Source organism: Apium graveolens, chromosome 10 (assembly GCF_009905375.1).
Source record: "Apium graveolens cultivar Ventura chromosome 10, ASM990537v1, whole genome shotgun sequence".
In the NCBI taxonomy this organism is placed as follows: domain Eukaryota; kingdom Viridiplantae; phylum Streptophyta; class Magnoliopsida; order Apiales; family Apiaceae; genus Apium; species Apium graveolens.
Window position 1 is genome coordinate 187,198,219 of NC_133656.1, and position 17,280 is coordinate 187,215,498.

Below are 17,280 nucleotides of genomic sequence, written 5' to 3' on the forward strand. Positions count from 1 at the left end.
AAACTGGTGTTGCCAAGAAAAATGTAGGCTTAGGTTGCCAAAAACAGAAAATGATGATATACAGCAACATCATAATCAAGTGTTGGTAAAAGTGTTGCCTTAAATTTTCTACGCCAACACTTTTCTTGGTGTTGCCTTACACAGATGAAAAAATTACTCAAAATAAGTGGGGGAAACATCCCGCTCTCTAATTTTGGTTGTCCGGGACTTAAAATATTGGAAAAAGCGGGAAATCAAATATTAAAATTATAATAATTTAATATGATTTACGAATTGAATAAATAACGTACTTGATGATTTATAAAATTATACATAGTAAACTTTAAAAAGTTTTAAATAGAAATTTTCTAAGGTCTTAAAATTTTAAGAAATTAGTATATAAATTTCAAAAGTAATAAAAAGTTAAAATATTATATATTCCCCTCATTTTAATATGTGCATTAATATATGCATTTTAAAAATAAAAAAATATTAAATATACGAATTATAGAAGTGATAAAATACACATAATTACTTATTTTTTTTTAAATGATTATTTGAATTATATTATTTAAATATAAAGCATAAACTTATCTGTGTATCTAGCTGGACTCATATCGGCCCATATTTGGGCTAAGCGGGTAAAATCGCCGCCCAAATTTTCAGAACTTGTTTAAATTTTTTAGATTTTCAGAATATACCCAACCACCCATTTCACTCGCGTATCTTCTCTCCGCCTAATCCCTCTTTCTTTTCCATCACTCTCTCTGGCCAACCCTTTCAATTTATATTTCTAATTAGGACTCGATTGAATCGGGGTGAGAATCAGTTGTGCCCGTGTATGTCTTCTTCTTCATTTTTCAATCATCTCTCTCTCTCTCTCCTATACACATAAAAACATATATGATGTTGTGGGTATAGGATTAAATTGAGAAGTGAAATATGGGTTCGAGTAGTAGCCGCCTAGGTTCACGCCATCATCAGACACCAACAAGGCCCAAACACAGCCGCCGCCTTCTTTCTGCTCTTGTTTGTGGCGGTGCTTCCTCTTCTCATTCATCCACTCTTCAGGTACCCCCCTCATTAAAGCTTTCAACTTTATCTCATATTTGTTTGTTCCCTTTTTTTGTTCAATTTGACCAAGATTTTAGGTTTATTTTACATTTTTTAATTCATTTGTTCGACCCAACTCAAATATTTGATCATTTTTGGGTTTATCATGGTGTACTTGTCAAGGGTTTGAGACAAATTTGGGGATAAGAAGGAAATATTTGGTAGCTTAATTGTGTTATTAGTTCAAAGATTTTAATATTTTTTGGAGATTTGGTCTTTTTGGATGTTTGATCGGATGTGTTTGTATGGATATATTTGATGGGCTTCTATGAATGAGCTGAATTTATGGTTACTCATTGATAAGGACAAGATAAATTATCGATTTAGAATATGAAATAATTACAAAAGAAGGTCATATGGTGGTTGAGATTAGTAACTTTAACAAACATGGTATCTGTAAAGATGGTGATTTGACAATTTCAGAAACATTTCCCTGATCGTCAAGTTAATACGGTTTCTTGATTATGAATATGACTATGGCATCCAGAGTAGAACTTGTTTGTAGAGCAGCAAGGGAAGTATTTTTATACTTTATTATAATATTCATTTACATTATGAAATTAGGGTTTTTATCGGTAGATTTTCACCTAAAGAGACAGTTATATTATTGGATGGGTACAATATATGCCGATGGATGTCATTTATCAAGTATTGAATTGGTAAACTCAAAAAACGTGCTCCTTGTATTTAAATTTTTAAACAGCTAATTTTGTTTTGTTTTTTTTCTGGTGGAGACTATTTGTTAAATTAGTTTGTCCTTTCTTGCTACTAAATATGTGAGTTAATTCTTAAACCTATTCTTTAAAATGCCTGTCTATTGTTGTAGATGAATGATGATCCCGCTGAAGTACTAATGACTTCTGCTCAATGCCGAAATTCGGTTTCGGGAAAGTTTCAAAGGTTTAAAAAGGAACCTGTTGCAGCATCTGAGGCCATACATGGATTTAGCATCCCCCAAATTGAGCAAGCATCATCATCTGAAGCTGACTTTAGAGCAACAGAGAATTCGTCTCTAGATGATAATTCAGGATGTGTTGAGACAAATAACCATCGCAAAGCCTTGTGCCTAAGTAAGGATGTAATAACTCCTCATCAGCTTGGTATTGATTATAGGGGTAGAGATATAACTAGTACTTCATATGAGGATCGACTACCTTTAGGCCCGATCCCTGCAAATGGAAGGAACGATTTGGATGTTGCCAGTGGTGTTGATAACTAAATTGATCATAATTGCCCTCAAAGTTGTTCAATTACTACATAAGCTTGCATTAGTGATTCATGTTCAGATGGCTTGTCGATTGAAAACCATACAAGTGAACTGACAACCATACATGATTTTGATTCGGGCTCTGTATCAGTTGTATCCGATTTTCCAATAGACTTTGACATGCTAAGTAATGATACTCAAGATGCAACAACAACGAGTCTTGGATTTGCTGTGTCATATGGGGAACAAGTTCTAAGAGATGAAAGTTTGCTTCATGTTGATGTTTTGAGTCTCTCCCCGAACACTCTGTCTAATAGTGCTGCTGACAACAGTAATCATGAAGCAAGACACAGCAGTAGAAGGCTATTTTGGGATGCATTTTCAAGATATAGTTGAAGAAGGCGTAGTGATTCTCAGACCTTAGTGAAATATGGGTTCGAGTAGTAGCCGCCTAGGTTCACGCCATCATCGGATACCAACAAGGCCCAAACACAGCCGCCGCCTTCTTTCTGCTCTTGTTTGTGATGGTGCTTCCTCTTCTCGTTCATCGACTCTTCATGTACCCCCCCCCCTTTCATTAAAGGCTTTTCGTATGTATTTTCTGCTGATTCGTCTCAGGTTGTTGCTTAATTTGATCGAATTGAGATTCTAGGGTTTTGATTTTTAAATTGTTTGTTAAGGTTTATTTTCTGTTATATGTTTTTGATGAGTTTGTAATGTAAAATTGAAGTTCCATGGTTTTAATTTTCGTAAATTTTAGTTTGGAATACTGTATAATGTTTTGTTTTCGAGTAATTTGTGAGGTTTTATACTCGGATGTTTTGTAGGATGATGTGTTTGACAAAATGGTGAACCCGATAGTAGAGGATATTATGAAAGGGAAGAGTGGGATGTTAGCTGCATTAGGTCCTAGTGGTTCTGGAAAGGCGCCAAAGATGTTCCTACCTCCGATATGACGTCATTGTTTTCCCTTTTTTTAATTATCCATTTTATACGAAACTTATTACCAACACCCGCACACCTTGTTCCTAAGAATTAGTATCTTTTTATATTTCTTATATTGCAGTCTTAAGCTGTGCAAGAAAGGAGAGCCATCTGGTGAGTTGTGGCTTGATAGGTGAAGCAATTAAGGTTTATGAGGATCTCGAGTTATGGGATACTGTAATATATTGTTACCGGTATGATCAATGATTTACATTGTTTCATTTTCTCCTTGACATTTCATCATCTATCTTCCTTTAAATTTTGTGTACACTCTCATACAAGCCTTTGTGATGCTGAGTAACTTAAATTAAAAAAATGTTTGTTTATTTAGGTATTGTGTAACGGTATAACCTATCATGTTCTTTATGAAAAGCCTGGTAAGAGTATACATATTAAAGTGACTATTGATTTGTAATTGAATGTTATTAGGGGATCTTTCTGTATTTCCTGAAGAGGATAATGGATCTGCAATTTTCACTACACGATTCACTTACATGATTCAAATGATCATGCCAATGTATATATTTACAAGTTATTCTGCTGCGAACTATTTTCTTCATTTTACCCTGTTGCATTATTGCCTGGGTGATCAGTCTCTTGTACCATCAAAGGCAAAGACAGGTATTTGTCTCTGGTCTCTTGCCTCTGCATTTCTAATTTATGGCGTTAATATCTGTCAATTTACCATTCACTATTTTAATTGTTTATGTTAGTCAGTATCTTTTATGTCAGACAGCTTCATATGTGCTTAGGCCATTTATCCGTGTTCTGTAGTTCATGGAATTGTCACCTAGTACTTCATGTAGAATTGATACTTTCAGTACACAGGAGGTGGAATCATTTAGGACAAATGGATCAGAATGTTCGAGAGCTTTGAGACAATATCAAGGTGATGATGTCCAAGTTGGCGGAAAAGAATCCGGAGCTGCAGATTGATATTGAAGAGCTAAGCAAGCTGCAGCCACCAAGTGATACAACTGAAACAAGCAAGCAACCACCAAGTGATGCAACCGGAGCAAGCAATTCCAGTCCTTGATCCTGCATATCGTAGTTAAAATGCATATCGTAGTTAAAATGATGCCTTTTGCGATATTAGACCATATATGGTACTTTTTAAAAATGTTCTTGTGGTCGTAGACTGTAAATGAAATACTTCATTTTATTTAAGTAGAATCAAGTCGGAATGTTGGAATTGATATTGGCATTATTTAGTGCTTGTATGACTGAAAGTATGTATTCAGGTTTTCTATGTAGTTTTTGACTTGGCTTGCATCTGGGGATTTGGTTTTTGTGTTGTTGTGGTTGGATTTGAACTATACTGGGATGTTATAATTTAGGCAAGAACCTGTCAAATTTTTTTACTAAACATGTTGCCTTAGCCTAAAATAATGTTGGCAAAAATAAATCAAAAGATGTTGCTATAGCCAGGTAAGTGTTGGCAAAGATAAGAAATGTTAATAAAATTGGTGTTGCTATAGACTGAGACTGTGTTGCCATAAGAATTAAGGCAACATCAAATATGTGTTGCCTTTAAAAACCTAGTGTTGCCATAAATTTAAAGCCAACACCGGTTCAGATGTTGCTATTGACATTATAATGTTGCCATAGAGGTCTATAACAACACATTTTTGGTGTTGGCATTGTTCTGTAAAATGTGTTGGCAAAACATTAAAGGCCACATGCAAATTTTCAACACCCTTAAAATTGATCAAAGTGTTGCCTTAAGCTTTGTGGCAACATTTTTTAGCATTTTTCAAATTTTTTTTATGTTGCTGTAGGCCATTTATGTGGTAGTGTAATATGACATTTTTTAATATAAATAATTGTTCAAATTTCAAGTTTGAGCTACAAATGTCAAAGATAAGTGGGAAACCTTAATACAATGAAACTATAATGCATGGATTTATAAATAGATATATGCATTATAAAATTATAATATTCCTAAAAATTTTAATTAAATAAAAATGGTAAGAATTTAATTATTCTAGAACATAAAATATACTATTCTTATTAAATATATTAAAATAAATTCTTTTATTAAATAAAATAATAATGTAAATAATAACAAGACTAATAAAAAGTATCACGTTGCCTTTTTATGAGTTTGTTTTTCAAAATCATGTGTGTTAAATGAAGTTATATATACATGTAGTTAGGCGTAAAATCACAAAGTAAAATATCAAATGCATTTGTGCATAAATGATTTCATTGGTAATGAATATCATTTATATATAGTTTGATTATCAAAACTAAAATTGCATTCAATATGGAATTTAGTTATCATTGAAGATTTATAATATTTTTTTGTAACTTCTTATAGTTGATCGGTAAGATTTAGGAGAAAACTAATATCACTAGTTTATTATAGATTTATATGTGTTGGCTGAATAAGTGTATAACTAGGCAGAAAGCCCATAATGTATTTTTCATGTTGATTAAAAAGATGACAATGTGGTATGGTAGAAATCAAAACAGAAAATATATATGTGCCAAAAACATAAAAAAAAAATTATTGATAAACCCTAATATGAAATCTTGGTGTATAGACTCTATATCGCAACATTTAACTAAACTGAAATTTTTATATATTTATGTTGACAGAGGAATTTGGGAGCAATAAAGTCTAAGGTTCGTAGCCGGAAACAAGATCTGTGACGGTGGTTCTTCGTCGGAAAAGTGAACAGTGATCGGTGGATTTCATGAACAGTGTTCGTCGGAAAAGATGAACAATGTTTGGTGGTGGCTGAGATCGCTTAGGGTTAGTGGTGGCTCCTTTGCGCTCTCACTTCTGACCCCTTACAATTTGCATACGTATCCCTATTTATAAGGAATCAAGCCAACGTAGTTCTTGGGGAACAAGAAACCTAATGGGCTTAGATCTCTTGTCCTGAGGCCCAATGGGAAACCCACTGGAAACCGTCTTCTACTAGCTTTACGAATGTCCGCCGATGAGGCCCAACCACAAAGGCCCAAGGCTCATCCGCGGCTTCGAGACTTCACAGATAAGGCATCTCCCTGGTCAAGGATAATCCTCCGCTACCAGCTGTTTCTCTAGTCCGTGGACGCAGGTATAGTCGTGGTTCACCCCAAATGTTGGACGCATCCTTGCCCCCCGATAAGGAGCCCCTACCAGATTACATGACAAGTGATCCCAAGCTTTTGGGTGCAAAGTGCAGGATACTCCGAAGTCTCCCAACAAGGACACCCGTTGACTACAGAGACAGAGCTCCCAAATCATATACCAAAATTCACCCCACATCCCCAATGAGGACACTCATTGACTGCAGGAGGAGGCCTTCCGTCCGGCATACCCCTGGAGGTCTCTGACCACGGACACTGCCTTCCTGTAGATGCACTACAGGAAGGAGTTCTTTAATAGAGTACCTGCATCAAATAAGTTAGTAATAATAATCTCCATCTTTTTCGAATCCTCCAAAGAGCCTGTCCATGCAACCATATTGAACTCTCTCCATTCTTGACTTTAGGGCGCGCCCTAAATTCTTCAAAAAGTAGAAGGGGCCAACTCTGTAATGAATTCTCAAGTTTTTCCTTCCAACCAGCAAGGTGCGCCTTCCATACCTACAGGGGCATATTTTCTATCAATCCATAATACTGGGTGCGTCCTCCCTTATACACATGGTGCGCCTACTTTCCTTCCACAAAGGAAGGTAATCTTATTTGCCCCTTAATTTTAGGCATTTGTTCCTCAATTTTAGATCCAATCTTAATCTGAATAATGTTTTTACCAATTTTTGGGCATAATAACTACCCCCCAAATTCCATATGTCATTGAAAATGGGATTGAAATTTCTACTTATCTTCATCAAAATTTGTATAAACTTATTTATCAGCATTTTTACTGGGTGTGCCGTCAACAGGGCGGGCCTTTTAAAGTTCCAATCTTTCTCTACTCAGAATTTCAAATTACTGTGACAGTTAGATAAGGCGCGCCTTCAGGAGGGCGCGCCCTGGAATTTTAAACGGTCCAAAAAACGGTTCCCCTTATTTTTCGGGAATCGTGACCGACGTGACTGGTGTGATTGATGTGATTGACAGTTGTCCTTTTCAGCTATAAATACAAGTTACAATCAATCTTTCTACTTTTTACTCTACCCTCTCTCTTACTTTACTCTTCTCTAAAAAAAGAACACACTGGCGGGAGGCATATTTGTTAAAAACCGGCCTTATTCTCCACCATTTCTTCAATTTATTCCGGTCAATCTTCTTCTCTGATCAGAAAGGTACATGTAACTTTTATATTTTTTAATTTTATCAAATAAATCATCGTACATGTCATATTATCTATTCGATTTTCTGTTCATAGTTCATTGTGTGTATTTTTGTGTATATCTGCATATACATGAATTTTATGGTTTAGATCCGAAACCATAAGGTTTTAAACTTCAAATTTATGTTTTTGAGAAGTTCAACCGTTAGTATTCTATGCCCAGTTTGGTTTTTTTTAGTGTGTATATCACAAACATTTGTCTAGGACGCGCCAATAACTTAAGGCGCGCCATCTCGTTTATCCATCAATAACATAATTAGATTTTTAGGTTTTTAGGCATGACTTTTCAAGGCGCACCCCAATCTCCCTTTACCATTTTGGTCTTTTATTGAGTGCGCCATTTTATCACAGGGCGCGCCTCGAAAGATTAATAAGATAGATGTTTTATTAATCTAATCCAGTATAACTCCTGAATAGTGTATGCTATCTTCCCAATGCATGTTTTTTACCATTTGCTTTTCATATTTTCTTCTCATCTTTATTCTTTTTCCTTCTTAACTGTATGTGCCCTCAATGTTTTTGTTGCTTTTCTTGATAGATGGAAGACGATGGCGCGTCCTCACCTTTTCATCCATTCAAAAATTTTCTTACTAGGCTAGAAATCTACTCTCCTCCACCTATTTATTTTGAGCCAGACTTTCCAGACGCTCATAGGACTCCTCACTTCTTAGAACAGGAGGCAGGCCTTGTTCAGGAATTCAAAGAAGGAAATTTAATGGCCGATTCCTCAAACAGCTCATCTATGGACAACATCCCTCTATCTCGTAGACACGGTAAACAAAAACTGGTTCACAAAGAGAGATCTCCAGCTCCTATGAGTACAGAGTTTGATGATGATGATTGGCTAGAAGGGATAAATGCAGATAGATACAGAAATATTGAGGCAGGGGTCAACATTGGTGCAGGCCCGTCAAAAGTTTCCTATAGGGATATTTCCCCAAGCCCCTCCCCACATCAATCACAAGGCGCGCCTAAATTCCCCATCCCTGAGGGCGCGCCTGAAGAGAAATCATCACCTCTTCATGATGAAATGAATTTCTTTGATGAAGACACTCTTCAATTTTCCATTTCCCCTGAACCTTCTCCAATCCCTTTCCAACATTGGGAAGATTCTGATAGTGAGCTAGACTTCAATTGGGATGAGTTTGAGCCATGCAACGAGGCCGTGAAGAAACATTTCAGGAAAGAGCATGGAAAACTATTTTGTGTGGGCCTTCCCTCAGCTTGTTCTGATGAGAAACTAGAATGGCTTATGGAATATTACGACATGGAAGGTATATGGGCGCGCCCTTTGAGTATGATGTGGCCTCATATTTTCATTTATGGCAGGAACTTCAGGATCCCTAGAATGGTAACCAGCCCTAAGTTGGTTTCACTAGGCGTGGGCGCCTTTACACCCTTTCCTTAGAGAGGTGATTGAACTCTATGATGTGGCTCCACTCCAACTCTCTCCCCACAGCTACAAGTTTGTCCTTGCGTTGTTCATCCTTTACACAGATTTAGGTTTCCCACAGCCCACAATGGCTGAAGTAAGTCATTTATTCAGTCTAAGGAAATATGACCATGGATATTACTATCTGGTCGTGGATAAATAGCACAATAAAAAAGATTTTTCTTCTGGAAAACTCAGCCACGAGAAGGGCTGGAAAGAAAAAAAATTCTACCTTTATGATGTTCCCAGGATAAGGATTCGATTCAACACATCTCCAAGTAAGGGCGCGCCTCTTTCATCTTTCTTTCCTAACTTTCCCTTACTTATTTTCTGCTTCTTACAATATTGTTGTTTACTTAGAAAAACCAGTGGTAAAAGCACTTGAGGGCACGCCCAAAAGGCGAGCAGAAGCCCTTCTCGGAGTGGCTGATGAGAGATGAAATTTAAAAACCTTGGTTACCAAGACCAATCTGATGCGAGTTGGAATCCTTCCAACCAAGTGGGAACAAAACGTAAATTCATAAAGTTTAGAAAAGGTAACCCTATCTCTCGTGTCATTTACATAAATAGCAATGAAGAAATTGAAGAATAAGAGGAAGAACTAGAAGATATCTCCCTTCAAGGTGAGCTCCCTACAGGTTTGATCGTTTAAGGCCTTAATAACGCGCCTTCCAATGTGGGCGCATCCTCTTTACTTAAGTAAATTTTATTGTAAAATTCCTTGCTAGTTTTTAATCATTGCATATCATACTCAATTGCCATCGATTTAAAGTTTCTTGCTCAGGGTGCGCCCTTTATTAGGGTGCCTTATTCCTTTTATTGTTGCCTTATTTTCCTTAATCATAGATTCCATATTTATACTTTATAATTAGTTCCTGCCTTTATCTTCGCTTGCTGCATCTCTACATATTATATGTTTTTAAGCATTTATTGACAAATTTAATACTTTCGGCTCGCTCCAAATTCTAGGCGCGCCTTGTTGCAATGTTTACTAACATTCACCATGTCTTATGCAGAAATGGCTCCTCCCAGGATTCCTAAGTCGTTTGGGGCGCGTCCCAGTGACAAACCCAAGCCAAAATAAAGGAAAGATGCCTCTACATCCCAAATATCCACACCTACTCCAACCTCTGTTCCTCAATCTACTCATGTTCAGAAGAGGCCAATCATCAATCTGACCAAAAAATAGGGCGCGTCCAAAAACCAAAGACAGATGGCGCGCCCTTAGGCTCCTCTGCTGCTCTCAACTGCCTTGTCCCTTTAGGTTCCCTTCATGTAACTGATGAGGAGGTGGAGTAATGTCAAGCCATGAGCTTGGAGGATGCCACCAAGGCCTCTATTAAGGCTTCTTGCCAGCTAGTCATCCATTTTAACCAAGTGATGGATAAGCTTTTGGAAGAGAGGGCGTGCCTTGAGAGGCTATAAGGTGATAATAACATTTTGAAGAACACTTTGAAGGATAAAGACTTTCTTCATGCTAAAGATATCAAGGCCAAGGATTCTGAAATCTCCTTCCTGAAAGATGAGGTAGCAAACTCAACTTCCCAGCTTGAAATAGCCAACAAGAATGCTGAATCTCTCCATACCGAGTTAGCTGATGCAAAGGCAAGGATTGAATACCTCGAGGATCAAGAGAGGAATGGCTGGCTGGAGGAGAGGAGGATCATAACAGATGATGCTTTCACCAACGGTTTTCATTTTTACAGGATTGGGTTCGTGGCGAACAATCCTGAGTACTCCTTCAAGAAGTTTGGTGAAGAAACCGTAGCTGAAATGACAGAATTTAAGAGGGAATTTTCGAAGGAGATTCGAGAAAAGAGGATTGAGCTTGGGTTAGAGGAGGCTGAAGGCGCGCCCACTGAAGAACTAGCTAAAGACGCGTCTGAGGTTGATCCCTCAATTCATCTTCAATCCATTCCTCCAACTGGTGAATCTCAGGGTGCGCCCTGATTTTTTATTATGTCTAAACTGCATCTGAACCAAGTTCTTTAATACTTTGAGGAGCCAGCCCTCTTTTGATGTTGTGCAAGGTTGTATGACTATATGTTTTGCTACTCTTTAATTTGTATTATGACTATTGTGAGGTTTCATTTAACTTCATTTCTTTCAGTATGCATATAAAATTTGTCAAGGCGCTTCTACCATTAGGGTGCGCCTTGTTTTATATTGGATTTTGCCTTAGTCTTTTCTAGACAACCATACACTTCTATTTTTTGTTTCGATGATATTTATTAAGTGTACAAAAGCTTGAGGCGTATTCTTTCATAAAGGCGCGCCCTTTGTATCTTGCTCACAAGTTTAGAACACAATATTTACCGTCAATTGTACATGGCGCGCCTTACTGTAGGGCGCGCCTCTGGCTTTTGGCAAATTTTCTTAGATAGGAGATTTTTTACAATTTCTGATTTATAGGACATAGTCCTTAGTACATAAATGGAATTCTTCTATCACATCATATCATGGATATCTTTTGTTGGTGTGCCACAAATAAATTTTCCTTTGTGATTATGGGACTTTATTATTAAGGCGCGCCCTAACTTTCTTTTATAATATGTATGCTAAGAAAACAAAGTAATTTTAAGCAACTTTTTCTTTTTTATTCATAATGCGCTCTAGTGTAAAAATTACACCAGTCCCATGTCTACTATGCTCTGTGGGGAAATTATTTAAAAAATTTATCCTTCAGCTAGTTCGAAGGTTCGTAATCATGTATACTACCCCCTAGACTAAGAGGAATTTATTTGCTACTAGTCTATTGTATATGAATTAATCATAGAAATGAAGGGGCCAAAGCCACACCCTACTGATAATACTTCCGTAAATGCTCTGCATTCCAAGCCCGGGGAATAAGCTTTCCATCCAAATCTTCCAAGCGATAGGTTCCCTTCCAAAATATAGCCTTGACCTTGTATGGTCCCTCCCAGTTAGCTCCAAGCACCCCATGCTGAGCTATTTTGGTATTTGGCATGACATTTCGCAACACAAGATCTCCACCTTGTAGGGCATAGACTTCACCTTCTTATTAAAATACCTTGCAATTCTCTGCTGATATACAGCAAGCTTCAACTGAGAGTTCATTCTGGCTTCGTCCAGTAAATTCAAGTGGAGCCTTTGGTTAAGTTCTGCATCTTTCTCAACAAATAAATCCCTTCGCAGAGATCCGTCTCCTACTTCTACGGGGACCATAGCCTCATACTCGTATGTCAGCAAAAAAGGGGACTCTCACGTGGTCGATCTAGGAGTCGTGTTGTAAGACCAAAGGACCATGGGCATCTCCTCCGGCCAATCTCCCTTCTTTTCTTCCAGCTTAGCCTTTAAAGTATGCTTTATAATCTTGTTTATGGCTTCTGTTTGACCATTTCTTTGCGGGTGGTAGACCGCAGCAAAATCTTTCTTGATGTTCAAGTCTTCACAAAGCTTCCTTAGCTCTTTACTGTCAAACTGCTTTCCATTTTCTAAGATGAGTTTATATGGAATACCGAACGTACAGACTATGAAGTTGAAAACAAAGTCTTTAATTTTCTTTGCCGTGATCTTGGCCAGTGGCATAGCTTCCGCCCATTTAAAATAATCAACAGCCACCACGGCATACTTCACACCCCCTTGGCCTTGGGCAATTCTTCCATAATATCAGTCCCCCACATGGAAAAAGTCCAAGGACTTGCCATCGAAGTGATAGATGTTGTCGGGGCATTAGCGAATCGTTGGCAGCGATCACAAGCCCGAACAAACTTGAAGGCATCTTCTTTCATAGTTGGCCAGTAATATCCTTGTCTGAGGACTTTCAATGCTAACGAAACACCCCCCGAGTGATTGCCACAAATTCCTTCGTGCACTTCCCTAGAATATAATTCCCTTCTTCCAGATCCACGCAGCGTAATAGTGGTTGGTTAAACCCTCTCGTATACAATAATTCATCAAATTCAACGTACTTCATAGCCTGGTAGCGAAGGCGTGGAGCCTATAACTTGTCTCCAGGAAAACCTCCCATTCGAATATAGTTATGAATGGGGGTCATCCAATTTTCTTGTGAAATCTCCTGTGTCTGGAACACCCCTACTTCTGGAATACTTGGGATTTCTTGGATCCCCAAAGGAATTTGTCCACGTTGGACACTGTCCATTTGCGACCCCAGCTTTGCCAAGGCATCTGCATTGCTATTTTCTTCCCTCGGTACACCTTCTAGCCTGGCACTTCCAAACTTTTCCAGTAGACGCTGCACACATCTCATATATAACTCTATCCGAGGTCCTTGGGCTTGGAAACCTCCATTTACTTGGTTTACCACTAACTCTGAGTCACTCCGAGCGATCAATTTCACAACCCTCACTTTCAAGCTATTTTCAATCTATTGATTAATGCTTTATACTCAGCATCATTGTTAGTGACATAAAACTTAAAATGAATGGCACTCATCAAATGATGTTCTTCCGGGGTGACCAAAACAGGCCCGGCTCCTGCTCCATTATTATTCACGGCCCCGTCGATGTGCAAGATCCACCAAGGGTGTGGGAACTCTTCTCTCATGTCAACACGAGGATTCCCCTGTAAGGAAGGTTCTATCAAGACTATAGCCTTATCATCTACTTCAGAGTCAAACTCAAGTATGAAATCAGCCAACGCTTGTCCCTTTATTGCTGTTCGAAGGAAATATTGCAAATCAAATTATCCCAACTCTATTGCCCATTTTAGCATTCTTCCCAATGATTCTGGTTTATGTAGAATATGTCGGAGAGGATAAGCAGTGCGGACATCTATTCGATGAGTTTGGAAGTATGGCCTTAATTTTTGTACCGCAAGGATAAGGGCGTATACCAATTTCTCCATGCTGGTATATCTAGTCTCTGCATCTAGAAACCTTTTTCTCATATAGTACACGGGCGATTGGTGACTCCCTCATCTTTTACCAATACCGCGTTGACGGAGTATTCTGAGACTGCCAAGTAAAGAATCAACGTTTCCCCCTCTTCTGGCTTAGCCAACATAGGAGGATTTCCCAACTGCTCCTTGATTTTCAAAAAAGCCTCTTCACGATCCGGGGTCCACACGAAATCCTTCCCCATTCCTTTAATTGCCTTAAAGAATTCCTTGCATCTATCCGAAGACTTTTAAACAAATCGATTCAAAGCCGCAATCCTTACCTTCAGGCTTTGCACTTGCTTAACACTGGTGCAAATTTCACGTCCAACAGAGTTTTGATTTTTACAGGGTTCGCCTTAATCCCTCGGTGGTTAACCATGAATCCCAAGAATTTTCCTGATTCCACGCCTAATACACATTTCTGAGGATTCGGCTTCATCCTATATTTTCTTAAAATATGGAACATCTCAGCCAAGTCTGCCATGTGATCTTCCGCCCTCTTAGATTTTAAAAGCATATTATCTACGTACACCTCCATCGTCTTCCCGATCTGCCTCTTAAACATTTTGTTCACTAATCTTTGATAAGTGGCCCAACATTGATCAGACTAAACGACATCCCAATGTAGCAATAGAGCCCTTTATCGGTAATAAAAGAGGTGTGCACTTGGTCAGGCTCGTACATGGGGATTTTATTATACCCAGAGTATGCGTCTATGAAACTCAACAGGGCATATCCTGCCGTAGCATAGACCAACTGGTCAATTCTTCGCAAAGAGAAGCTATCATTTGGACATGCTTTGTTTAGATCGGTGAAATCCACACATGTTCTCCACTTACCGTTAGATTTTTTCACTTACACCGGATTTGCCAACCAATCTGGGTAAAAAATTCTTTGATTAGTCCGACATCCAAGAGTCTATCTACCTCTTCTGCCAAGGCTACAGCCCTTTCACCACTTACGACCCTCCGCTTTTGCCAGATCCCCTTATGCTTGGGATCAATGTTCAAACGATGGCAAATAACTTTCGGGTCAATTCCCACCATATCCGAATGGTTCCATGCAAATACACCAAGGTTTGTCATGAGAAATATTAAAAGCCCTTCTTTCAATCTTGGAGCCAACTGAGATCTAATTCTCAGAACTTTACTTGGATCTTTTTCATCAACAGGAATTTCAATGGTGTCTTCCGCTGGCCCCATCTTTTCTGTTGGCATGGGTATCCGCGAATCTAAGTCGAGTTAATTACGATCCTCATCATTTTGCATGTAAGGCGCATCCTCTTGGAGAGGAGTACCAACTTCTTTAGAAGGCGCGCCCTGTGTCATAGGAGCATCAACTTCCTTTGAATTTCCTGTGGATAAGGGTGCGCCCTCAGGGAGAGGGGCATCTACCTTATGCACATATTGTCCAAGACTCTGTAAGACATCAAATCTTCCTTTGAGCCATTCCCCGTTGAAATTTTCTTGGACTATGTCATTTAGGGGCTCTTCTTCCTCCAACATTTCAATCCTGATTGTGTCTTCTAAGAACAACATCGCTGGAGGAAATTCAGAGTGGCGCTTATTTTCTTGCTCGACATAGTAATGGACTCGGATTTCCTCGATCGGCTGTTCGATTCTTTTCTCTCACTCATCATCTGACGCATCTTCGATGTGGGCATCCTTTCTCCTAAAGCCCCTCATGGCTTGCTTGTAACATTCCCAAGAGTATTATTGAGAGTCCTTTATGCCGCCCACACCATTTGGGGTTGGAAACTTGATGGTAAGGTGGTGGATCGAAGTAATGACCCTCATTTCTCTAAGAAAAGGTCGTCCTAGCAACACGTTATGGGATGACTCCTGATTTAGAACCTTGAACTCGAGCATCTTTGTGACGGACAACGGACTTTCCCCCAAGGTACACGGCAACCAAATTGATCCCATAACTCTAACTCCTGCGCCAGAGAAACCATAGACCCAAGAGTCTTCTCCCGACATATCCCGATCAGGTATCCCCATCTTCTTAAAGGTGCTGTAGTAGAGGATGTTTGTTGAGCTTCCATTGTCTACGAAGGCTCTATGGATATTCTTGGTCCCGATCTGGATGGAAATGACCAGTGCGTCATTGTGGGGGTGATGTATCCACCGGGCATCTACTTCTCTGAAGGTGATATCCATGGACTCGCCCTTAAATACTTTGGGTGGCCGAGTTTCCACCCTATGAATGTCGGTTAGAGGTCTGAACCGGGCTTCCCTTGCATACCTTTCCAAGGCTCTGTTACTGTATTTCATCCCAAGATCTCCTCCGTAGATTGTTCGGATGCTGCCATCCCTGATAAACTTATTTTCTTCCAGAATTTCGTTGTTTGGCCCCCGAGGGGCTCGACGTCCTTCTTCCTTTATTTTGTCGGCGCCATCCTTATGCCTCCTTACTTCCTTCACCACCCATTCGTCAAGATATCCTTGATACGGGCTTCGATTTCATTCTTTAGTTGTCGACCCTCATGTTTGTTGTGTCTGAATGACTCATGGTATTCACAATATTTCTTCTTATCTTTGCTTTGCCAAGATGACAGAACCTCAGGTTTTCTAAACAGCCCTCTATTTTTGTTTACCTCAAAGATGTGTTCAATAGACGCGGCCAAGGGCGTGTATCTGGCCATTCTGTTGTCATAGCTCGAGGGAGGGCTCCATTCCCTCCTTGTAGTCGTAGTATTTACTCGATTCGGGCTTCGACTACTGCTTCAGTATTTTGGGCTTGGTGATTTGTCTCTCTTCCTTGCTCTGCCTCTCTTACTTATTTACGAAGTCCGTTGTACCTCTGCCAGAGATTGTTCTATGACCTTAAATGATTCCGCCAAGGCAAAGACATCTGCCAGAGTAGCCGGGTCTTTTCCATGCAAATGCTTCCATAAATCTGAGCCAACCCTCAGCCTTGCTATTAAAAAACTCTTCAAAGCTTCGTCAGAAGCAACTCTTACACTGGTGTACTCAGCGTTGAACCTTTTAAAGTAGGACGTCAAGCTTTCATTTTCCCTTTGCTTGACGTTGGCAAGAGTTGTGACAGAAGGAGCATATCTCACGGGGGCTTGGAACTTGGTCAAGAACAGAGTTTTCATTTGGTCCTAGGAAGTTGTAATATCCCATATTTTCAGATATTATTTTTATAATTATTTGGAATTGTTTATGTGATTTTATGTGAATTTTAGTGAATTATATGATAATTGGAATTGATGTTTGGGTGTTTATATGTGATATTATTTGAGTATTTGAATTTTTATATGTCCAGAATAAAGTATAGATAATTATGACATTTTTCTGGTAATTTTTTTGGATTGTTATATGATTTTATAAGGATTTATAGATTTATAAATTATTTTCTGAGTATTTATAAAATTATTTTATAAAGTCCGGAATCGTCCAACTTCATCCGTTT

The 17,280-nt window shown here is 38.8% G+C and overlaps 3 protein-coding genes across 4 annotated transcripts; 1 reads left to right on the plus strand and 2 right to left on the minus strand.

Annotated features, from left to right (window-relative positions):
• Positions 1-854: 854 nt before the first annotated feature.
• On the plus strand, positions 855-3,401 carry LOC141692841 (uncharacterized). Of its 2 annotated transcripts, XR_012562926.1 has the most exons (3): positions 855-1,050; positions 1,919-3,256; positions 3,366-3,401. XR_012562926.1 is itself a non-coding variant. In XM_074497791.1 (2 exons), the coding sequence occupies exons 1-2, from the start codon at positions 922-924 to the stop codon at positions 2,309-2,311; spliced, it is 522 nt and encodes a 173-aa protein (XP_074353892.1). In that variant the 5' UTR covers positions 855-921; the 3' UTR covers positions 2,312-3,358. The 2 variants fall into 2 exon arrangements, 1 of the variants encoding a protein (XP_074353892.1); XM_074497791.1 differs by lacking the exon at positions 3,366-3,401 and having other exon boundaries at positions 1,919-3,358.
• A 9,563-nt stretch (positions 3,402-12,964) lies between these two features.
• On the minus strand, positions 12,965-14,066 carry LOC141691455 (uncharacterized). Its single transcript, XM_074496194.1, has 3 exons — positions 13,880-14,066; positions 13,444-13,640; positions 12,965-13,351 (listed from the first exon to the last, which is right to left on the minus strand). Exons 1-3 carry the CDS (start codon positions 14,064-14,066, stop codon positions 12,965-12,967), a joined length of 771 nt encoding a protein of 256 aa, XP_074352295.1.
• A 1,509-nt stretch (positions 14,067-15,575) lies between these two features.
• On the minus strand, positions 15,576-16,963 carry LOC141691456 (uncharacterized). Its single transcript, XM_074496195.1, has 2 exons — positions 16,664-16,963; positions 15,576-16,280 (listed from the first exon to the last, which is right to left on the minus strand). Exons 1-2 carry the CDS (start codon positions 16,961-16,963, stop codon positions 15,576-15,578), a joined length of 1,005 nt encoding a protein of 334 aa, XP_074352296.1.
• Positions 16,964-17,280: the final 317 nt, after the last annotated feature.

Coding starts and splice junctions, on each gene's coding strand:
- LOC141691456 (XM_074496195.1), bottom strand. CDS start 16,963: ATGAAAACTCTGTTCTTGACCAAGTTCCAAGCCCCCGTGAGATATGCT. Junction 16,281..16,663: donor TAGAACAATCTCTGGCAGAG/GTACAACGGACT, acceptor TGGGTGGTGAAG/GAAGTAAGGAGGCATAAGGA.
- LOC141691455 (XM_074496194.1), bottom strand. CDS start 14,066: ATGGGGAAGGATTTCGTGTGGACCCCGGATCGTGAAGAGGCTTTTTTG. Junction 13,641..13,879: donor GGGAGTCACCAATCGCCCGT/GTACTATATGAG, acceptor TCCTTCGAACAG/CAATAAAGGGACAAGCGTTG. Junction 13,352..13,443: donor CAGGAGCCGGGCCTGTTTTG/GTCACCCCGGAA, acceptor ATTAATCAATAG/ATTGAAAATAGCTTGAAAGT.
- LOC141692841 (XM_074497791.1), top strand. CDS start 922: ATGGGTTCGAGTAGTAGCCGCCTAGGTTCACGCCATCATCAGACACCA. Junction 1,051..1,918: donor CTCATTCATCCACTCTTCAG/GTACCCCCCTCA, acceptor CTATTGTTGTAG/ATGAATGATGATCCCGCTGA.